At 37.4% G+C, this 23,916-nt stretch overlaps 1 protein-coding gene across 7 annotated transcripts in view; it reads right to left on the bottom strand.

Moving 5' to 3' along the window:
- Positions 1-23,916, bottom strand: part of DCAF6 (DDB1 and CUL4 associated factor 6) — a 78,005-nt gene that overhangs the window by 16,108 nt on the left and 37,981 nt on the right. For 3 of the 7 annotated variants that reach the window (XM_069025443.1, XM_069025496.1, XM_069025460.1), the window contains 6 exons: positions 20,832-20,999; positions 13,902-13,961; positions 8,215-8,320; positions 5,767-5,882; positions 4,885-4,968; positions 4,403-4,724 (listed from right to left, as the gene is read on the bottom strand). In XM_069025443.1, the coding sequence (XP_068881544.1) occupies positions 4,403-4,724; positions 4,885-4,968; positions 5,767-5,882; positions 8,215-8,320; positions 13,902-13,961; positions 20,832-20,999 (856 nt within the window). The remainder of the gene's footprint in view (positions 1-4,402; positions 4,725-4,884; positions 4,969-5,766; positions 5,883-8,214; positions 8,321-13,901; positions 13,962-20,831; positions 21,000-23,916) is intronic. The other 4 variants (XM_069025470.1, XM_069025480.1, XM_069025454.1 and 1 more) reach the window with 3 other exon arrangements.

Here is a 23,916-nt window from a genome sequence, read left to right as displayed (position 1 = left end):
ATCAACTTCAAAGTCCAAACAAAATTAATTCAGTAATTTAAGTAGGAATTCAGCCCTCAGAGAGCTGTTTTGACTAATCTGTGAAAATTAAGATCAATCCATTAAAAACTGCACTCTGTGTATGAAGAACATTTTGCATAGATTTTTTTTCTTCTCCTCCCACACATTACAATGTACAACCTCTGTTTCAACTAAACTTGCTGGACCCAGAAAGTTTTAAAGAAGAAATGCCCTTGCATATGTCCAGACTGAAAGACCTGCACATCTCGTCTTATTTGTCAGAGAAGGCACCTTTTCCTGGGGATTCCCTAAAATGCACAGGAGGTTATTTTCTCTGGTGAGTATCCAGCCAAACTGCTCTGCTGTACAAAAGAGGTTTCATTTTTTTTTTATTTTGAAATATTCTGTGCACTTCCTTATCCATTTTGTTAAAAAGAACATGCACTGACTGGCCAAACGACATGAAAAAATGAAATAACTGCTTAGCTTCTTGTAGTCACTCGTGAAGACCATTCCTGTAGTGATGCTCAGTGGCTACAGAAATGCTGCTGAAAAAAGTCAGATGCCACATTGTCGATTATTTCTTTTAAAGAAATGTCCTTCCGTGTCCAAACTATTCCTAGCTGACTCCTAGTCAACATGCAGCTGACTCGGCCAATCAACCAAAGGATCATGGTATTTCTCCACATTTTGCTGGTACTATTTAAAGTCCTTTTCAAAATACTAAAGCGGGTGCAGACTTTGCCCAGTCTTTCCTGATGGCTCAGTTTCAGGTTCCTTAGTGAGAAACCACCTATCCTCATTGTTTTTGAGATTTATAAGCATCCACAGTATGAGATTATGTCCCTTGTATCTATGCTTAGATTTGAGAAAAAGATCAAACCCTCGGCTTGAAAACATTACAACTTGGATTTGTACCCAAATAATATTCAAATAATGGAAGCCTTGTACAATTAGATTTGCAAAATGAGCAATATTTATTCCATCTTACTAAAAATAAGATGAGATGTAGCATGAAGCTCTCAATTTATTTAGCTGTTTAACAGAGCTATCAAAAGGGTATTTCTGCCACTTCTTTTCCTTAAGAGGAAGCTAAAGATCATGATTTCAGAGTACAGAATCAGAAATCTACCCTTCTTTTTCAGTGGAGAAAGTTGTACTTCACAGTGGGAAGATGACTCTGAGACAGTTTCCTTGATCTTAATTTCTCCACCTGTGGACTTTTTGCTCAATTTAAACAAGAGCTATTTGGTTTATAAGAAAACACAGCCTAGAGAAAAAGAAATTAATTGTAGACAAAGCTGGTAATGCTACATATTGGAAAAGGCTTATTAGTCAAACAGTTTTTAGCATTCAGTTTCAGAAGGCTACAACAGCCTTTTAAAAATTTTTTGTCCTACAGAAAAAGGAAACTTCTTTTCTTCATTACATAAAATATGTTCACAAAAGGTAGGTTACTGCAGGCTAGTCTTTCTTCCTCAGAAAGAAAAAGAACAACAAAACCAAACCAAACCCATGAAAAAAAAAGACCAAAGCAGCTCCCCCGAAGTATTCTAGAGAGAAAAAAAAAATCTACATTATGACTCAGATATTAATGCCATTAATTATCTTATAAGATGATCTATTGAAAAGTAAAGTATTAGATAAACTTGTAAAAATGAGATTTAGTAAAGGAACTGTTAGGTAACACAATTTACTGAGCAAGGAAAGAGAAAAGAAGCCTACAGGAAGCATCCTGGTGGAGTGAAGCCCCAGACTTGCAGGCCATTTTGTGCCATGTATTGCTAATAGTCCTTGAGCAAGGGTGTAGGAATGGAATCATGCAGCACACATTGAGAGTGGGGAACTTATTAATAGAGAGGGGACTGTAGGGCCTTGAGAAAAAGAGGTGGGTAGATAATCAGCAGGATAAAATTGAGTTACACACCTCTGAGCTTCCTTCTGGTGAAAGGGAACACTCATTCATTAGGATTGACAAAGCAGGAAAGAGTGCAGGGTGCTGGGCTTGTGTCTGACCATGAGGCCCCACGGAAACAGCCACAAGCAAGAGAGGACGAGGACACAGCTCCAGCTTACTGTGCTCAGAGAATCCTCTCTAGACCAAGAGCAACAATCACAGAATTACTCCAGCAAAACCCAAACAGTGCAGGGGGCTGGGCTACCACATTCAGGCAGGAAGTGAAACATGAAGAGCAGACAGAAACCAGCATGACGGCAGGAAACCCACAATTTTTTACTGCTAAGAGTGAGAAAAACTTGGCACTCAGTCTAACGAGACAAAACCTGAAAATGGACAGGATGAACATCATTCAATGATGAGCACTGAGTGTGAAAAATTATTTCAATCAAAACAGAATGTTAGCACAGAACAAAATTACCGATTTTAGTTCATGTATATCCATGGTAGCAGCAATGCTTTGAGTTAGCTTCCTACTCGTTAAGGGACATGGGGGATTTTGTATAAATTTGATTGGTTTGTGAAAGGGATTTTAGGCTGTAACAACTTCCACAGTAGTAGTAGAGAGGACTTCCAGTTCCTTTCACTTTAATATGAGATAAAAATACTATGAGAGCTTATAGGTATAGCCTTTAAGACCATCAGTGTCTGCTTCCTTTCTGGAAATCCAAATTCCTTTGAGCACACACAGGATGTCTTCCTTAGTATCTCAGAGTGCATTTACAAACTCCTGAAACCTGAACAATAGGAGGGAATGTAATGCTCAGAAGTTAAACTAGAAAACTTCACTGCTTGCACACACACAAAAGCAGAAAAAAATGATCTGGTCAGGCAGTAAACCTGAGCAATTGAAAACTTGCAGGCAATCCTAAACCAACACTGACTACAAAGCAACTTTTTTTCAGATTTTATTTGGGGGAAGAATAAGGGAGCAGGGGACTGCATAAAGGATTTTAATTATATCATTCATTTAGTTGAATGATCTTTCCTAGGTGATAAACTGTTACAGGAAGAACTCTCACTGCACACAGAGGAAAGAAAGCGTGTCAGATGAATTGTAACTTCATCTAGGATGTCCCCACTAGTGGGAAATGGTAACAGCTGTGTGATACCTGGAAGTGTCATTCTTATCACATTACTACAGAAACTATTACATCATAGAGACAACATGGTGCATGAAGAGAAGCTATGAATCCTGCTTGAAAATGAAGATGGGATTAAAACTGCAGGGCTTTTCACAGCTTGCTCTTCAATCACTGGATCATAATGAACATTGGCTCTGCAAGGGAAAATATTTCTGCCATTCCATATCTGCCTACAAATACTTAGTACTGCATGGAAAGTTAATGGATTAAGACAGAATCTGTGTATATTGGCTTCTTCCTAAAAGCTGTCGTTTACTGAGCAGAATTACTTGTGCTTTGTAATAAACAACCACTGACTGTTCTTTCTGTCACTACTGACAATGTGGTGGCTTATGACTTCTATTTTAACTGCAAATTATTCCAAGCCTTCTCTAGAAACAACTATTAAATTCTTCCTGATTTCCTAATGAATACATATTGTAAAATCCTGTAAAGAATTTGCATTGCTAGCATAAGGAATTAATAGCACTGCCTTTAAACAGGAGTAAAGCAAAGTCGTCTGACACAAGGTTAAATTACATCTAAAACTACTAAAAAATGTATTGTCTGAATGACAGAAGTGTTGCTTGAATAATTTTACAGTTTTGAAATTAGTGAACAAAGGTATTATACCAACAATAGCAAATTGAGGGCTCAGTTTACTGAATGATCAAACAACGATGTACAAATGTTTATATTTTAAAAAGCAAAAAGCTTACTAAATGAATCTTTTATTAATGCTAACTGCTAGCAGTCTGCCTTTTCTTTTTACTGACATACATACTGATACTCAATAACCAACAAAAGGAAAAGGATTACAGTTTCTCTTTCAGAGAAAAACAGGAATGAAAAATTGAACACATCAGTTTTAATGTTTGTACTACAAACACACCACTGCTGCACAACAGCAGTTAAAAGTTCTTGCTTCGCCCAAATAAGAACACCTAAGGTACAGCTGAATGAAAATGTAGGTCCCTGTACCCAAATGTATGAACTTTCTATACTTATGACTAGAGGGAGGATAATAAAAAATAAACTGCAAATATTGAGCACCAAGGTATTCAGCAGGCAAGAAATCAGCATAAACTGGTATTAGACCTGTAAGAGCCTTCCTGGCTGGCAGGGAAAATGCAGCTGTACATGTCTTACATATAGGCAAATTAGATTCAGCCATCAAGCTCTTGGCCAGTTGTCAAAGAACAACTTATTTTAATTAAGGATATGAGGCCTGAGTTTCTAGATCTTTCATTCAAACAAACAAACCAAGAAAGAAACAACAGCAAGAAGCCTTTTGCCAAGCAGAGCCAAGTACTCCCCTCACCTGTGTCCGGGGCCTCCTCGATACCGGGCCCCCGGGATCAGGACAGGGTCGTCATCGCTGTCATCGGTTTCCTGCAGGGCCGAGCTCCTGGTGGAGGCCTCGTCCGGAGCGGCGAGCCCTGAGGGCTCCGCCTGCGACGGAGGGTCCTCGCTCGCCGCGAGCGCGTTGGCAGTGGGGTCGGTGCTCTGACTGCAAAGGTCTTGGTTTGCACCCTTTTCACAGGACACTTCTTCCTCTGCATTCCCAGAGAGAGTATCAGCATTGGGGCCCTTTTGTTCTGGCTGAATTCCAGAGTGCTCGGGACCAGGTTTATCTGATACTGCTAAAAAGAAAATATTGGGGAAAATAAATCACACCATTAATGATTATAGTCTATTTTAGAAGACATTAGAAATGGTCACAGAAATTAAATTGTGCAAACTGAGTTCATATTTCATCCTCTACTTCTTCCTATAACTCTTTGAAAGAGTACAGATACATACTTGCTTCTGTTGTCTGTACAGCTTCATCTGTATTTTTCAGCTCTTCAGCACTTGCATCTTCCTTGTGAGATTCATCAGGAACCCCTAAATTAAGCAATTTAATAGTAAACCACATGATTTCATTTAGATGCACTTCTATAACATAAGCAAGTCTAAATGACACCAGCACTCCTAGAAGAAACCAATCCAAGCAATCCACTCCAAAGTCAACGTCTCTTTACTGAAATCTTAGATACCAGTCACATAAAAGTCAGTATATATAAACCTATCAAGTTGACCAGGTCAACACGCTAACAAAGAAAAATGGAGTAATTTCTTGTTTCTTGAAGTATTTAAGATCCTAGGCTATGAGAACTTTAGCAGCAAAAATAGCATTTGTACTCTTAATACAGACACTTACTACTATTTCTGAAGACAAATGAAGTTACCAGTCTATTAAAAGGGATTTTTTTTTTTTTTAATTTTTTTTTTTAATTTCCCTGAAACCAGTCATTTGACTTGACTGCCCTTTTGGCAATGAACTGAGCAAGACAAACACATTGAATAAAACACAGCGAAAGCTTGAAAGAAATCCAACAGAATTCCAAGCACTCATTTATGAGTGCAAAGTGCAGTTGTTCTATTTTTCTATACAAATTGGGCACAATATATCCCTAAGAAGAATAATGGCTTTAGAACTAAAGACAAGATTCGGTAATGCTGTTTATATTTATTTGCAGCTATCTCAGGTTGGTGTTTTCTTTCCTAAAAAAATTCATGCTTTATTATGGCTGTGTTCTGCCTTCATGTGCATGTATGAGACTCCCACTGTGTGCAATGGGAGTCAGGGACATAGGAGGGCAGAAATTTTGCCTTAGCATTAGAAATTCCACTGTATCTTACTTGTTTCTTCCCCTTCAGGCCCCGACTCATCCGAAGCTTTTATTTTTACAGAGTCTTCTTGGCCTTCAGTTTTGCAATGACTTCCACTCCCTCTAGAGCTTGAATTTGTGCTGCTCCTGGCAACATAAAATAAAAAAGAAAATAATTTAGGATCCTGTAAATACATCACATCATTGCAATTGCACAGCCTGACCACCATCATCTTTCTCACTGCAGTCTCACTATTCAAGAGCTCCTGGCAGCAGCTACAACCAATTCACAGCAATTTCAAAATTCTTTTTTATTGTGTCCATTGCCACTCATCCCACACAATTCCTCTGCATCACAGAACCCCATTCTCTCCTTCCTACCTTGTTTTTTCAACCTTTCAAGAATGTCTTCATTGCTTTTCCAAACCTTCTAAGAACTCCAAAGGATTTGCTTTATTTCACTGTTTGCACACTTTTAGATGTATAAATAATCAGAGATCTTATCAGATGTATGACAAGCTATCAGCTGAGCACTAATAAATAATGTTATCCCATTCAATTAAACATTTTGATTCAGATTAAATTCTCCAGGTCCTTCACCATTGATTATCATTCCCGTACCTTTTGAGGCATGGACTTTCAGTGCTCAAAGCTTTGTTATTTCTCAAGATTTACTATAAGCTGACATTTACTCTTGACATTTACTCCCCATTCATGTTTAGATAATTATTGTGGGACACCAATTTCTGTTTACAATATGGAAAATTAATCCTCAGGAAATATGTAAAATGCTCTCCTGAATGCCACTGAAATTCATGTTTTTAGACTCTGACAAAGACTTTCAGGAAATGCAAAGTCTTGTTCTGAGCTCTCTTATGTGATGTGGCCTCTAACTCAGGCAAATCATTGGACAAAAGCAGAGAAAAAGGCAATTATAAGCATGATTCTCAAGAATTTAGACTGTGTCTTTACCAATATCTTCTGACCTGTGTATATTTTATATGCTACATTGCTAGAAACAGAAATGCTTCTAGCAAATCATGCTTAGTCAATATTCTTGAGAATCCAGTCTAGACTTCAGGAATTTTATGTCATGTTAAATCAGAGCTTTTACTCATCTTGATGAGCAATATTCTGTGTATTCATTGCTGTACTGGATTTGGAGGCTTTAGGGAAATTTTTGTTAGTCCTTTCAGTATTTCTTCTAAATCCAGAATTTTCAGCATTGTTTCTGAATGGCCAGACAAGAAGGGTACTGCTAGACACCAAGGAGGATTTTTTGCTATTTCATGTCTCATTTTATAAACTTCATCACAGCCTAAACACTAAGACTTTTTTTGACTCTTAGGAATCTACTTTGTATCTCAATGCTCAATTTACTTGTTTTCCTCCATTTCTTTTGCACAACTTCCAATTCTCAGATTAGGGGGTTGTTATTTGTTCTCAGCTGCATCATTTTGTTAGATGGAATTGCATCCTGCTCCTGTTGCTCCATTCTTCTGCACAGTGTTTTTAGTCAGCCTCTGAACTGACAATGACTTACAACTTTGTCCTACCAGAAAATGCTTCTTCCTCTCACTGCCCACACCACACTACCCACCACCAAACTCCACAGAGTTTGCTGACTAACTGCAGAATTAGGTAAAAGCATTAGAGCAAAACTAATCTTTTCAAAGTTTGCTGGATCTTGGAGGCAAAATCAGTGGTTTAAGTTTCCAAACTGTGAGCAAGGTGTATGTTTTATATCTAAAGACACAGCATCTAAGAGTAGCTAAATGTGGTTGGGTTTTGTGGGTTTTTCCCCTCAGTAACAATGAGCAAGCATTTCTACTTACTGTCTTCTACAATAATTTTGAAAACATAAGCAGAGGAATAGAAATAAGATGAGATAAAGTAAGGACTATGGCTGTTTTGGGAGATCCCAAGATGCTCTACAGATAGGCTTGGACACAAAGCCAAGTACATGAGGCCATTAGGCAGTGTGTGTTCATTTTTGAAAAGAATGTCATCACTGTAACACCTAAGCAGTCCACAAAGTTGCTATCTCAGCCTTGTGCATTCATCAACACTCCTCAGCCACAGAAATATTAATTTCAGTGTTTACAACTCAGGAACTGAGTGACAGAAAGACTCAGTTGCAGAATACCATATGAGAAGTTTGGTAACCCCTGGACTACCATTCCATCATGTACTACCTTGCTTTCTAACACCCTGATACTATGCCAGGGTTTGATGAAAATAGCATGTTTTGAATTATGTTTGCATTATAGAGATTCCCAGTAAATACACAAAAAAGAAGCCTCTTGTATGGCTGTCTTATGTTCTGAATGCATTACGAACTACAGCCATTTCAAATCCTCTAAATACAACTAAAAATAGACATAAACCATAGAGAAAATAATTTATAGCTATGCTAGACAAGTGTTATTGATATGTGCTGATCATGAGCTAGTCAAAACCAAAATTAACTTGTTCTTACCACTCATCAGTGAAGTCCAGTTTTATTGTGCTTGTAGTCGTTCCTTCTGTACTGTAGTGCAAACTTAAAACTGGTTCACCTGTTCCTGTTCTTGGCTTATCACTCTCTGTAAATATGAGGTTGATAAAGTTGGAACAGGTATTAGTAATATACGTAAAGTTGCTATAATTTTGAAGATTAATTTAATTATCAAATGTGGTAGTAACATATATAATGTCTGTTTAAGATCTCTTACAGCCCAAGCAAAAAGTTAAAAAGTTCCAGAGTAAACACATCAAATTTGCAATGCTTGAAAAATGGTCAAAAATTATTTCTAAGAGCAAACAAAGGAGATGCTGTCCTTCAACATGCAAGTAAATAAAACTGCAGATAGATATATGTACACACAATATAATCATTAATAAGCAGATCCATTTTATACCAAATATATTAATAGGATTATAATTTTTTTGGAAGCAGTATTCAGTCTTTTTGCCTCAGTAAATACACATGAAAAAAAGATTATGAGATCCAGACATAATCAGCCTAGAAAAATCACCATCCTCTACTTTGTTGCCTACTTAGAACCCAGACAACTACCAGTACCCTTAGGCCTGCTGTAAATTGTCAGTCAGTTGTCACTAAAAATACTGTAAATTCATGTTTCAAGAGTTTTATGCTTAAAACCCTGTTTTATACTATAATAACTGCAAGCAGAAGGGGAACACTTGCAAAACGAGCTCATTCACGATGTCCAAAAGCAGCAAAAGTGAATGGAACTGAAAACCATGGCACGATGGTCACTCATCTGCTGCAGAGATGGTTCTAAGGATGCTACCGGGCTCCTTCAGAACAGAACTGCTCAGTGACATCCATCCACCATCCATCCATCCATCCACTCATCCATCCACTTATCCATCCATTTATCCATCCACTCATCTATCCACTCATCCATCCACCCATCCCCTTTGAGTAGAGTTCATGGTCACCATCTATCCACAAATGGCAAATTTGCCAAGTTGGGCAATACTAAAACGTTCATGGAGAGCACCATCAGATTGAGCCTCGCTACAGAGGTGCCATTCTCTCAGAACTCAGACAGAAGGTTTATTTAGAATTAGGAACATTCAAATGGCCACTAAAAGCCTCTGCAGTCTTGCTTTTCATGAATACTGAGCCTTTTATCTCAGGATTATCTAGACAAAACCTTCTGTCCTTTCTTTAGTTTATAGAATACAGAAATTGGACTATAAATATCCTTGCAGTATTGGCAGCACACTGACAAGTGTAATAAAGGAAAAGCTCCAGATCATCTTTGTGGAAGTCAGTTAAAACCTAATGTTCCATTCAAACACAAACCTACAAATTTCCTCACTAAAAAGGCTGTTATCATAACAGTAATGGCTACAATACTGCCACAGGATACTTAATTTTAAAGATACAATTAAATTATAGTAACTATGAGATAGCACATAGGAATTTAACCTAACAATCAATGCTCATATTTTTAAACTGCTGACAGGCAGAAGCCCACTCACAGGATCAGAGCAGTGATCAGCTGTGCCAAAGAACTTTAAATATGCACTTCTATGTGTTCTGAAGAGAAATTTAAAACCCCAAAACATACCACAAAACCCCTGAAAGAACAAATTAGAATATTTTTATGTGAAAGAGAATTAAGCAGTTACAACCATGATCCTAATAATGCACAAGGTATGGGCCTAATTCTATGCAAAGAAAAGCTTATAGCTGCTTTAAAATAAAAGTTCCAGTTACACTCTTGTTAGAGTGGAGCAAGGATAAAACTGATTAAAGAAAGTTTATTTAAGGAACTGGAAACCTAAGAAAGAAATGTAAGGAAATATTTTATAGTGCTATATAGACAGTTTGAACAAAAGTAACATTCTTTCTTAACTGAACAGGTGGTTTCTCTATTTTTTGACAATCTATGATTTATAAAATCTCTTTTATAAAAGTCTGTTCCAACTTTAAGCATCCCTTCCTCAGCAAGTAGAAATACTGATCGATCCCACATACTGCACCAGTCACCAGGAACTGACACTGAAAGTCAAAAGTGACAGAGTTGGAGAATTCTTCTAACAGCTACAGACAAGACAGATCTTTGAGTTGGGAACCCACCTAAAGACAATTTCCTGCTGTGAATAATCCAAGACAACCCCCAACCAATGACTGTATTCACGGACTTCCTACTACTGTGCAAGATTGGCTTCAGCACAAAACCACTTAATGCTGCCAATCAAAGTAACCAAACATTGCTATCTACAATGAACCTAATTGAATACCAGGTTTGTATTTCATGTCTTAAAATCTCAGTATCTGAAAATCTAATCAAGATGCATGAGGACTGGCTACACTTACTCTGGAAGCAATGCTTATATTTGTTCACACCCAAAAAGTTGCAAGAATTGCTGTAGACTTAACTAAAGAGGGCACTGACTGAGAAGTTATTTTTACAAGTTTCTGGAAACAGCTGTTAAACCATACTGGATAATAGCATTTTCTTAAATCTACGATAACATGAACTACAATTTGGATGGGGTCAGTTTCTTCTCTAAAGTAGCTTTAGGGCATAACAGACACTATGAAGAACAGGAAACTGTTTAAAAGACAGAGGAGAGAAGAATCTGATAATAAACTGCAGAGAATTAGTTGTGTAGTTCAATATTTGATATTGAGTTTACACTGCTAATGAAAACTGAATAGAAGCCTCTGTGAAGAAAATGAATAAGCTTTGCCTCCGACATAAGTGAACATTCTTTCAGAGAAGCCACATAAACCCCACAAGTCTTGAACTCTGTTTTCAGGGAGAAATGTGATTGCCAAAGACTGCCCAGATCAGAATGAAGCTCTGTTCTCTTCCACTACTAAGTTCATCCCATCAGGGCAGATCTATTTCACATTGATAATGAAGGGAAGGAGAGGAAAATGGTCCCAGTTCTGTGACTTAGGTGATTCATTCATTAATCTGGTTGCCAATTCTAGCAGGGTAATCACTGCTACAAGAGAAAGCTGTAGCTTGTCAACACCTTGCTAAACTCTATTCTAAATTCCTCAAAAATGCCTTGAAACTTTACTTAATTTTACAGCCAAACACGAGATATTTTGAAGATACTATCAACAACTTAGTTATTTCATCAACAACCCTGTCCTAAAGCACACTCCCATCAACATTCTCCAGGTGCCTACAGAAGGTGGCACTTTTAAACTACCACTCTTAAAACTGAAGGCAAAATGTCATTCATAACCTTGCATGAAGAACAAATCCACAAACTCAAACTGCATAACTGACAGCAATCTGACACCTCAGACCCACTTCTTATCTTACAAAATGAACCTCTGCAAGTGTAACTTCACAAAGACTGGGGCTCTCAACTGTAAAGGGTTAAGTGCATAAGGACAAGTTTACAGACTGCATTTTCTAGTTCAATTAACACTGTAAGGAACTTGAAGCCGGTTTTCCACATCTCAAATGCTGCCCTGTTAACTCATCTATTGGCAACCTTATGAGAAGAGGATCAGTGACTTCTCCTGAATAAAACCCAAAATAATTCCTATCCAGCACTATATTCTGTGTGAAGACCTAAGAGAGATACTTCTGGAAGGGAGAAAACTTGATCCAATGAGGAGAAAATAAGTGGTGTATTTCAGAAGACCAGGAATTCTGTGAGAAGGTTTAACACATGAAATTTAATCAGGCCTCGGGTTCCCTTTTTATTCATTCCAACTCAGGCAGTACCTTAAAATCCTAACACTGCAATAGATCTAAAGGCCAACCCTCCACTATTACAGTCACAATCCAAAACTTTTTTTAAAAGTCAAGTATAGATAACTGTGATCCATTTGAAACCATTTTGTACACACAGGAATGACACTTGGGTTCTGCTGGACTGTCAAAATGATGGCATTATAAATGTATAGGATTGCAATAGGAATCAAAAGATCTTTAAACCCAAAACCAGTCTTAAAACATAAATGCCAACGAGAGAGACTGGTCCAACAGAAGACAGCAGATTCAGTACTAAATTAAGAGAAGATAGGAATAAGAAAGGAAAGGTAATTATGTGTGAAAAGAGCTGTTAGGACTTCCTTCATTAACTATTTCCACTATTTTGAGACTTTGAATAGAAGTGAAACTAATGCAGTTTAACTTCAGAAATCCAACTGGATCTCAGCAAATTATTCTTTTTGGTTATCATTTGAACAAAAGATTTCCTAATAAATTTGCTCATTTTTCAAATTCCTAGTTTTCCAAATTAGAAGTAATACTGTCTGCCAACAAAGCAGAAAAATATTGCCTTAAAACAACTGGAGAACTGGTGTACCAAAAAACAAATATATTTTGGGGTTTTGTTTTTGCATATTAAAAAATCTGAAGTGCTTCTAAGCACTTATAAGAGGGAATCCCTTAGTTGAACTAACTTCTTAAAACAGAAAAAAAACAATTTTCCCAAATTTTTACAGTTATAAGAATCACAGTACACCTACAGACTTTCTATGTTAGTTCTAGGTTGTTCTACTCTGATCAAATAATGTTTTACTCTCAGTTCAGACCAGAGAACATAACTTGGCCACTTGTTATAAGCAAGTTTTCCAGCTAAACCTGATTGGAATGATGTAGACTACTGAACCATGAATAATTACCAAATTTACACATCGAGGTTTAAGGCTATTTCATCACAAAATGTATTTCCACAAAAAGAATTTATTTAGTCAAGGTGCCCCTTGATTTTTTTTTCCAACATTCTGGCATCCTAAAATAAACCATAATCTCAACAGTTGCCAAACAGACTATTTTCCAGAAGTGGGATTTCAAAATGGCTTTCTAATTTAGAATTCTAATTTAGAATGTGAAAGAAAACAAAGCTCTTTCGTGGGATTTAAGCTATTAAATCTCTACAGAGGCTTTGATATGGAAGCATAATGCAGAGTGTATGGCAATCTATTTTTAGATTAGCCTCTATCACTCCTTAATTATTCAGCCATAAATATTCCCTACAGATGACATTGATGCAGCTGGAATAGGGTCACCTATGGCCCACTTCAGTGCTCACAGTTTGGAGACTGATGCACAATGGGCACAGAGAAAGCTCACAAGCATTCTATCCACCCCCCAGTCCATAGGGATCCTACAAGAAACACCAGTACCTGGTCAGCAGGAAGGGTGAAGGACAAGGGGATACAGAGGGAAGATGCACCTCAGTGCAAGAGGTGCTCTGGAGTTACTCAAACTGTGCAGGAATAACAAAGCTGCACATCACTCGTGCATAAGAGAAATTAATGTGGCATTATGAGATTAAAGGTTATTTCAGTCTTGATGTTTGCCCTTTGATGCAAGAAGAACCATTCAGAAAAAACCCCAACCTGTTTAAATAATTAATTTTACTTTGCATTTTACAAAAATGTTCCAACTGCCTGTAGAATACATGAGACATTTATGGTACCTACACTGAACTGCAGTAATTGCATGAAGAATTGAGCTTAGGATGGCTTTCGAAAACAACAATTAACCTCACTCTGTTAATCATATTGATCATTAAATAATGAGTTCCCAGCAGATCTGCTTACAGAATTCTACTTTATGTGGATGAACAGCATTTTTAGACTGTTTCTCATCATGAAAAGCAACTTTAAAAGGAAGCATTGCAATCAGCTATGGCTGGGTATAGCGCATTTCCTGTCACACGCACCCTGTGGCTCATCAAGTGACATGGATCCAAGCTGTTTGTTAACCACTGCAGAAGGAGAATCTGAAACAAAAACGAGATTTCAACTTAAAACATAAGCAGCAGAGAACTGCACAGCAATGTCACGATCATATGTTAGTTTAAAATAAAAAAAGCAGCAACATAAGGAAGCTTTGGGTTTGTTTAATGAGCAGCCAGCCATATTGCATTTTCTAGGCATGACAGAAGCAAAGCCACTTGTTTCAAACCATTATTTATTCACTGAACAGCCTGAAGCTTGCTGACATGTTGATAATAAAAATGCCTGTCCATTACCAAATATTTTACTGTGTTCTTCACACTTCTGACATGTCAGGAAAAACACTGAAGAGTCATGACTCCTAAAGCCTTTGCTCCAGCTACCAAATGACACCAGTATTTCACACCATGTGCTAAATGTAAATTTCAGAATATTTATACTTCAGCATAAAATACTCCATGGAGTATCAGTACCTCCGATATTTAAATACTGCTTTAATAATAATGTTTTAAAACATCAAAGCACCAAAATACATCTCACTTATATCACAGTTGGTAGTTCTGCATTCTCAGATGCTGCACCTCTGATGACTGAGAACAAGTCTTGATGAGTTTATCACAGTACCACACCCGTCAGTCTTAAAAGAATCCCTATCAATCACATAAACAAACAAACAGAATAATCAATCCCCCCAGCAGATAAGTGCCTTTTTTTCCCCCTGGACACTAGCAGTTAATAACTATCACCAGCACTCATTCATTGCACAGACACAACAGATGCAATATTCACTATTTTCTGTGAGTCTATTTCCCCTGTCACCTCTGAAGACCAGATCTCACTTCTGTATTTTCTGAAGATGAGCTGCTGTACATAAATCAATGCAGTATTTCAAAGATATTAGCTAGAGTATCATATCTTGGTTCCACTTGTTAATCTTCTGTTATAAACAAATTCATCCTAAACGAAAAGGATTTAATACCCCGTATTACAAACTGAGTCACAGTCTGCCAACATCACAGCACGCTAAACGAATTTTAACATAAATGTAGATCCTGTACAAGGAAAGCAATGAAATAATACTCTCTCCTACAGGAAGCTCCCTTCCAGCTTTGGGCCAGAATCACCAGTGTGAATTATTTTGTAGTACAGCCATAAAACCTGCTAAATCGACCAAGCTGCTTTAAATATATATATATTCTCAAGCAGTACTTCACTCCCAGCCACTGGTGGAAGAATGGCAGTGTGTTCCTTTGCTACACTGATACCCAGTGTAGGAGCAAAGGAGAGACACCAGGGAAGTCTGAGGCAGTGTCTTCTGGAGGCTGCCTTGTTTTGGGAACTGGGCTTACACAGCTTATTTCTGTAACTGAGGAACATTAAACTGGCTCTGGTTTGTCTTCCTGGTCCAGTCATGCCCATGCCTTGCACTAAGCACACCTAAGCCAGACCACAGAATTTATCATCTAGATTTATGGTATGTAGCTATGAAGTAGAAGGTTTGTAGCATTAATATATTTCACTTTCCAAAAGTGAAGTGCGCTTTATGTATAATATCTAAGTTAGAAGTATTTACTGTGCAGTATTTTCAGTGGAGCAGTAAGCCACATTTTAGAAGGTAAATCAGAGCAAAAAGGTGGTGTACAGATGTTCCACAGCATGAGATTATCTCCTCGTGTTCCAGCTGACTCAGCACAGGAATCTCTGCCTCTTTCAAGGGCTCGCTTTGATCTCTGACTCACCAAGTCCACGGCTGGGATTAACTTGTATCAGAAGTGCTCAAGGGAGGGGAAGTCCTGGACTGTAGGCTGAGAAACCTAATGCATGACAGGGATCCCAGCCATGCTCTGTTCCTGCACTCCAATCTTTTCCAGAAGCTCATATGCCCTTGTTTAAAAGGTGTTTTGTGCTGCCAAATATTTCACTTGTCTGGAAAAGCTCATCTTATCAACTCTGTAATTCAGACCTGTGTGATCAGAAGACTGAACTAACATTTTAATTAGAAACTTAAGAAACTACATCTACTACCCTTACCAGCACTTCTAATTTTATTAAGACCTCACACCATACAGCAGTAAGTAAAAAAGTAGGTATGTTTTACCATGTGCATCATTCAATCAAGTAAGTGAAAATGAAAAGGTTTTTAGATAGAAGTCCATGCCAATGGAGGCTTAAACCTCCCACATCTCACTATTACATCCAAGTCTCCATACAACTTTCTAAACATATTTCACTTTACAAAATTAATATTTAATCAACATAAAGGAAGTACCCTAGATACGTGAATTAGCGTGGTTAAGAAAAAAGTTGTTTGTAGCGATTTGAAATTCTCTTGTTTCCTTTTTCAAGTGCCCTGAAGCCACAGATCACCAGCACCCCCTGAAGTGGCTCTGCAGTCTGGAACTCCCCACCTCAGGCAGGGAAATCAGCACAAGCATGAAACCAGCCTAGAGAAGTTCAGGTAAATGCCTCTTTTTTTAATATATGGCTTTGTTTTGTAAAAAAGTCTGAAAAAATACTTTCATAATTTCTTATAAAGCTTTTGAAAAAAAAAGTGTTACCAAAACTGTGCCATATAGTTAAAAAAACAAACAAAAATCCAAACTCTTACCTGAGCCTTCACAGGCTGGGTCTACATCCCAATGCAGTTCACCACTGGTTGTAATGTCACCAGTACATTCTAAACTGGAGCACCACTTAAAGAGGGAACTGGAGATTCATAAATTTGGGCAACCTCAAACAGAAAATAGAAGATAATTTTAAGGTCAGTTACATGCTGAAGGATCTTCCTATAGTTTGGGCAATCAGCACCTGACTTCACCAAAATATTAGCATGCCACCTCAGTTTTGGTTGAAAAAAATTCCTCCTTACATCACTCCAACACCAGCTTCAGGGTGAGGTCTAAAGCAGTGAGACTTGTTTTAAAAGTCTTAAACACAGTACCTGTAGAGGAATCTAAGAAATTAAATACTTGGTTTAATAACTACGAATAATTGCTTTGCACAGTGAATAAACTCTCAGTTACATATTGTGGACTTCAAATAGACATTTCTACATCTGGGTGTTTGCAAAGAATCTAGTAATAAAAACTGCAGTCATTCCCTTGTTCTTCTCCAAAAGCTTTAACACAGAAATGAAGGTCCAGTTTGCTCTGCTTTAAAGACTGACTGTATAGATCAATGAAAAGTTTAAAAAAAAAGTCAATTTGCAGCACAGTTTCTGCAATATGCCAGCATGCACATGTATATATCTGCATTCCACAACAAATGCAGTCTAAATCAAATTTTATTCCTCAGGAAAAAAAAAAAAGGTTCATCTTAATTCATGTTTTTGTGGGTAAGATTAGGTACAACAACCACTAAAGGAACCCTTGATCTAGAATCTGTTTTTTCTTTTTCACTTCCTGATCAGCTGATTCACATTTCTGTTACTTTTCAAACTGAATTCAATCTCCCTAAAAGTTCTCAGAATGAGAAGTGATGTACTAATAGTGATGCTTATGTGCCACAGCAGGCAATAACAACAGGTTAAAAAGGTTTACTTTCCTTGTTGTTTGCATATAGCACATAAATGCAGTTGTTTAAATACTGCACAGGATCTAAATCTTAGGAAATGCCACAAAAACGCAAGTCAAAACTAGGCTTTGTGGGAGGAACCATAAAATAAATAAAAATCCAAACTAAACTGAAAGATTTACCATAGTTCCCTAATTAAATAAAGTGGCTACCAAAAAAATATCTGAATCTATTCAATACCTAAGCAAAGGCTCTTATGAAGACAAAATAGACTTGATAACATGCAGCACATACTGCTTCTAAAATTCAGCCAAGTTTACACAATACTTTTGAGAGGGTCCACTAAAACAGAGTCTCTGTCATCTGAGACCTTTTGTTGCAGAGTGAAATAGTGAATCATTACTCATCTCACTTTCACACTCAAAAATATAAACTTTTGACCAGATTTTTCTAAATAGTGAAGGTTAACTACTACAGATTGATCTTACAAATCCTGTTGTGACTGGGAGACAGAATAACTACCCCACAGTCTAATTTTCTATTAAACCTGTAAAAGCTTTCAGCTCTTGACATTTTCTACTTGTAATTTCTTACATGGCTGGGATATTTTTTTCTCCTCCTACTCGAGCTTCTGTGGTTGCAAAGATAAGGATTAATAATGAAGTACAAGTCAGAAGAACTAGCCTTAGTCTCACACTGAATTCCCTACAAAATTGCAAGTGCAAATTAGATAAGTTTTACCAGAGCAGGGATTGAGAATTTACAGACACATTTTGGGGTGTAATTTTTTGTTTGAAAATTTACAACTAGTATGTGCCTGAAAAGTGAACACCTGCCTCATGATAGAGCATCAAAGACAACCTTTCAGGAAAAATAAAAATTAAATAGAGATTGTCTCTGTATAAGAATTTATTACATTTAAAAGACCCCCAACAACCCAAAACTGATCACTTATTTTTCTCCTACCATAGTTCTGAAAAGTCAACTGAGCACAAGAGTTAGAAAACAACTGTGTCTGTGGAGAAGCAAGAGACCAAAAATGTGCAGCTCTGCTTTTCCAAAGGAATAGATTGTGAATAACCAACTTCCAAAAATAAATCTTGAGAGGTCAGAAAACGAAAACAAAACAAAGAACTTTAGTAAAAAGAAATGATCAAGTACGGAGAATATCTCCATGTCCAGAGTGCAGAAATCTTATGAAGTAAATAAACTTGGAAAGGTGATCCCCAGTCAAAAGATATGAGCTTCATTTGTTCCCTCCCATATCAGGGGAAGGAGGAATGCAATGAAAGAAGTTGATGAAGCACAACAGGAATATCTTGTATTTACATATACAAACAGAAAGGAAAAGACAATGTAATCTTTTATCAAATTTCTTGAGAACTAATTGACCAAACACACTCAGTATTTTAAAATTTAAATTTCTCTTTTTATATCTTCCACTCTCTGTACTGCTGAAGGCAACATTTCCACCCATCAGACCAAATTTCAAGATACATCCTAACAAGCTCAGATAAAAAAAAAGGTTCCCCCTTCTCCTCCCCAGAAATGTTTCCACAGCACTGAGTAAATATGTCTTTCAAAACAATTATCTAATAAGTAAAATGGTTAAATTTGCAAATTCATTGTCAATACATGCAGAAAGAGATAAATATTTGAGTATTAGTTTCCTCCAAGGCTGTGTATGTGTTCTGTGGTTCCTGGTGATCCCAAACAAAATGACTGGATGTTTCCAAAAGTTCCCTTAAAGTTCTAAGCATGTGGGAACTCAAAACCAAGAGGCAGCATTGGGGGGATCAAAACTATGTTCAACCCACCTCTGACTCCCAGTCAAAGCAATTACTCAGCTTAAACTCTCACATTTGTGGCAGTATGGACCCTACAATGTGCCGTAGGGACCCCACAAACAACAGGGAGTAAAAAAATTACACTGCCTTCTTGAAGGAGCACTAAGGAAGAGATGGGAGAGATGTATCAAGTGAAACCCAGACCAACGCACACTTCAGAGGCAGTAAAACCCCCACAAATAAACCTCCAGACATGGCTGTAAACAAACTTTACTCCTTCCCAACCTCAATTCAATGAGAAGCAATTTAGTAAAAAAATTAAAAATTAAGCCCTTCTGAAAAGGAAATTGAAGATCACGATCTATTGACTGTGTTAGTTACCATTTTTCCACTATCGATACTTATCTTTGAGTTAATAAATTCTGATGTTCAGTTTGATGAAAAAATAAAACAAAACCAAAATTGGTAGATTTTTGGGGTGTTTTTTTTGTCCTGGCAGGAAGCTGCAGGCCCTTAAAAGCTACTGCTACCACTGTCGTTCCTGTTCTCCTCCTACAGGTAACAGGCACCCACAGTTGCCATCCCCTGAATAAAAACACATCCCTCCCAGGCTGTACTGGTTTCCAAAACACTCTAAAAACTCACTGCAGTATTTTCTAGCATAGGAAGTTATTCAAAGTTCAGTAACTGCATATTGTGACTAGAGCATCAGCCACTGTTACATCAGATTCATCAGATTCTGTAGGGCTCCAGATTAAGGAATAGACTGCACCATGGCAAGACAGCTGTGAATGCGTGACACAATCTTTAAAAGCAATTTAGCCACATCTCAACTGTCACAGGATTTATCCACAGAAGAGACACTGCAACACAAAATACACTGAATTCTCACACAGCATGCAGCTCACTCATTTTCACATGATGCCACGACAAAGTTTGTTTCAAGTTTATGCTTTAGGGTTTGCCTCTTTATTCATATGCGTGCTTCTGCCCTAACTTTCTCAAATATGTTATTGCAAACATATTTGAGGCTTTCTTGTAATCATTTTTAATTTCAGTAAGATAAGAGAGAAAGAGGATGGTGAAATGCAAAGTTGCTCTGTTCAAAAAAAGCAGAGCATATCTGCAGACTTTGGCTAGATTCAAGTATTTTCACTACACTTATCGTAAAACCATAACACTGAAGAGTGCCAAAATGCTGTTTTATTGAACTGTTATTCTGATTTAGAACATATGCTAACCCAAAGCCAAGTCATAAATGTTGCTGTTGGATACAAGTAGCACCAAAATGCAATTTCAAGTGTGTAATTCTCATTCTAATCAAGACACAGCGATTTCTTCCTCAGCTGCTCTAATGAACATAGCACATACCTGATACCATGCACCTAGAAAACCATTTCCACATAGTATCATTCAATCCAAACATGTTAGATCAATGAACCTGCCAAAACAACTGTTTCCCTACCCATGTGATGATAAACACCACCACGTGCAAGGCAAGACAAGCAGCGAATGCAGGAAATGCCTTGTTCTGGAGGAGAAGCATCTCAGCAAACAGCAGCAGCACAAACTACAGCTACATCATCTGCTAGAGAAACCTTGGCAAGTGACAACCTGCTGCCTGAGGGTCCTGTGAGGAGCCCTTAGGGGAGGTCTGCTCAGAAGAGGAGGGCTGTGGTGCAGAACCCTCAGCCAGCTCTCGCTGTCTCTGCTGTTCTGCCTTCTTAAGCCTCAGTCGCTGCAGGCCCCTACGGATTATTGCTAACTCAGGTCCCATTAACTCTGACAAACAGGGAGGGGAGACAGAGAAAGGGTGTAAAGAGAGAAGCATTGATCAATAATATATAGAACAGAGAAGGGTGGGAGGACTGACCAAAGAGACAAGCAACAGATACTAAGTGTCATTACAGTGAAAAATAAAATTTACTAACATCCACAAATCACAAAATAGAAATATTGAAATTGGTTTTCTCTTCCTGAAGGGATGAATCACAGGACTTAAATGTCCAGGATTCGTGCCATACATTACAACCCCCTCCCCATCTCCAACAATAATTCTTTAACAAAGAATTATTTAAGGAAAATAAATACAGCCTGAATAAGTCAGAACAAAGCAGACAACAGATGTATTCATTTCTGTGTTCCTAACACATAGAACAAATGAGAATATCTGTGGTGTAAAACTATGCAACTGGGGTCTACAGGTAAGTTTTCAAAATGAATGTAATAGCTTCCTGATGTTTCCAAAAAAATGTTGATCAAAAAAAACCAGTGCAAAAAGTAAATTGTGGAAGGAGGTGGCAGAACAACAGCTAAACCAAAAACTAGGCTTCACTATGAACTCATTTTTAATTTCAGATATCCCCAGTGGTTGAGGATTCACAGTCTGAAATCACTGTTAAGTGGTCTGACAGACAAAGTAATTTATAGGATCATAAGCAATTCTTAGGATCATCCTCTTAATAGATTATTCTTTTAGTTCCATCTTTAGAGGCTTCACTGTTTTCATCATTTTTATTCTTTATATAAAAAATCCTTTCTATAAAAACATTCTTTTATTTAATATAATTGGCTTTATTCATTTGCCAGTTACCCCATTTTTTTGGCATGACAATTTCATTGCCTGATTACCAGTACTTTTGCAAACTGCTATAAAACCAGGTGTCCAAGCAATTTTTTATTCTTTCCATGCCCTTTGCAGATTTCCTCCACTCACACAAGTGCTGTGTGGCAAGTGCTTCTCCTTAAATAACACAGATTGCATCTTTAATAACAGTGTCTGAATCACACTGAAATGTTAAAATACTAGAGAGCATTATATTGGCATGGAGCCTTTCATCCAGGTAAAAGCTTAACAAATATTCTGTAACCCTTATCCACACAGTGAAACAAACAAATTTTTAATTTTCTTTTATGAAAAGAAACAAACCCAAAACCAGAATCCAATAATTGGATAGTTAATGACAAGCACCAGTTAATACTGAATGGTCATGAGGTTTAATGTACTTAGTCTCATATCAGTTCTGAGAAAAACATCCTCTCCGTTTATGGTTGATAAGGTGTAACAAAAATAAAAAGATATAGTTCCTGAAAGGAATATGGCATCAAAGAGATTTGCTATGAATAGTTTTCATGTCCCAAAAACATTTATGGAAATAAAAACTCCAAACAGCCTAGAGAATACTTTAAAGGGAATTTCAGTGATGCCTAAAATTGCAGTTTTCAGTACTTGCTGCTGATTCGGTTCCACACAGTTCAGACACAGCTGCAATTTAAGATGTAACAAGAACTACAATACCAAACATGAAAGAGAGCTGCTATCTTGGATATGTTCAGTGACAACACTTAATATATTTCAGAATATCTAAGCAAATGTTTATTTTGCTAGCAAATGGAGTGAGGAAATAGAAACAAATTAAAAAACCCAGTTATTGTCACATTCCCATTCAAAATTTTAAAGCAGTTACTTTATATCAGAACACATACTAGGGTTAAGCTTTGTACTAATTAGCCAGTTGTCCCTTGCATCCCCTCCCAATGGTACCAATGTGTATCTGGAATTTTATTTAAGAGAAAAATTGTATTATATTTTACTGTTTGTTGTACCTGATGTTTATGGTGGTTTAAAACATCAGCATCTTAGAACTAATATACAAAATTTAAAGGTTTCCACTGAATGGCCCAAGCAGGGCAAGAAAATAAATCAGTTGTATTTTTCCTTAGTGACAAGCACAACAATCTCCAGCAATTGTTCTCATTATATACATATATATATAAAAACTATTCAAATATACTGGCAGTAACAGGCTACTGAGATTTTGCACTGATTTTGTTGTTTAATTGTAACTTAAATGTTCAAACTACTAGAATACACATTCTGCTAAAGAGACCTATCCCAACAAGCTCCAGCACTAAACCGTTTCTGCACTGACTATTTTGCATAGGTACTTCATCTCTTAATATTTTAAAAAGTAGTTCAGATGGAGAAGCTCAAATGCTCACCACGTGACATTTTCTGAAACACCAAACCAACAATATTTGAACTGTAACATTTACACAAAGGTATTGCTATTTCAAACACAGGGTTACCACAAGTGCCTGTGCTGAGTGCAGAAATCTGTAGAAATGATTTATGGAAAGCTGTTTACAAGCCTGAGTTAGGAATTCATGCTCTGATTCTAAAGAAGTCATTTCCTGAAAACACATTCTTCATTTTCTGACTCTTTTCTACAATATTCAAACTTGTATCTGCCATGACTTTACCCAAAATGGTGGCTGAAAACCTCCTTTTTCCACCTTCCAAAATGCCTCCTCAGTCATCCACCTCTTACAACACACCTCTGTCTGCGCTTCCTACTCAGCCCCACTGTATTTAAACTATTCCTATTAGCACTTTCCTGCTCTTGTCACCCCAAAAAAGCAGCAGGTTTTATTCACCTTTAAATGCAGGTGAACAGGCTCAGGAAATCCTGTCCTTGATGGCAGTGTTTGCAGACAGATTTATAGACTACAGACTGTGAGTAAATAAAATCTCACAACTGAGCACAGCCATGGGTAACCAGGGTACATAAACACTGCAAAAGCGACATTCCCAGCCCAGCCTGCTCATTCACAGACCCAGTGCTACCCCTCTGCCATGATCTGCTCCCTCTGCCCAGGAGCTTCCCCTCTCCCTGAACCGTGTTACCCAAAACTTGTT

The sequence above is a fragment of the Aphelocoma coerulescens genome, chromosome 1 (genome assembly GCF_041296385.1).
Source record: "Aphelocoma coerulescens isolate FSJ_1873_10779 chromosome 1, UR_Acoe_1.0, whole genome shotgun sequence".
NCBI lineage: Eukaryota > Metazoa > Chordata > Aves > Passeriformes > Corvidae > Aphelocoma > Aphelocoma coerulescens.
The sequence above is the reverse complement of the archived record's forward strand: the minus strand, read 5'-3'. Positions and strand labels throughout refer to the sequence as shown.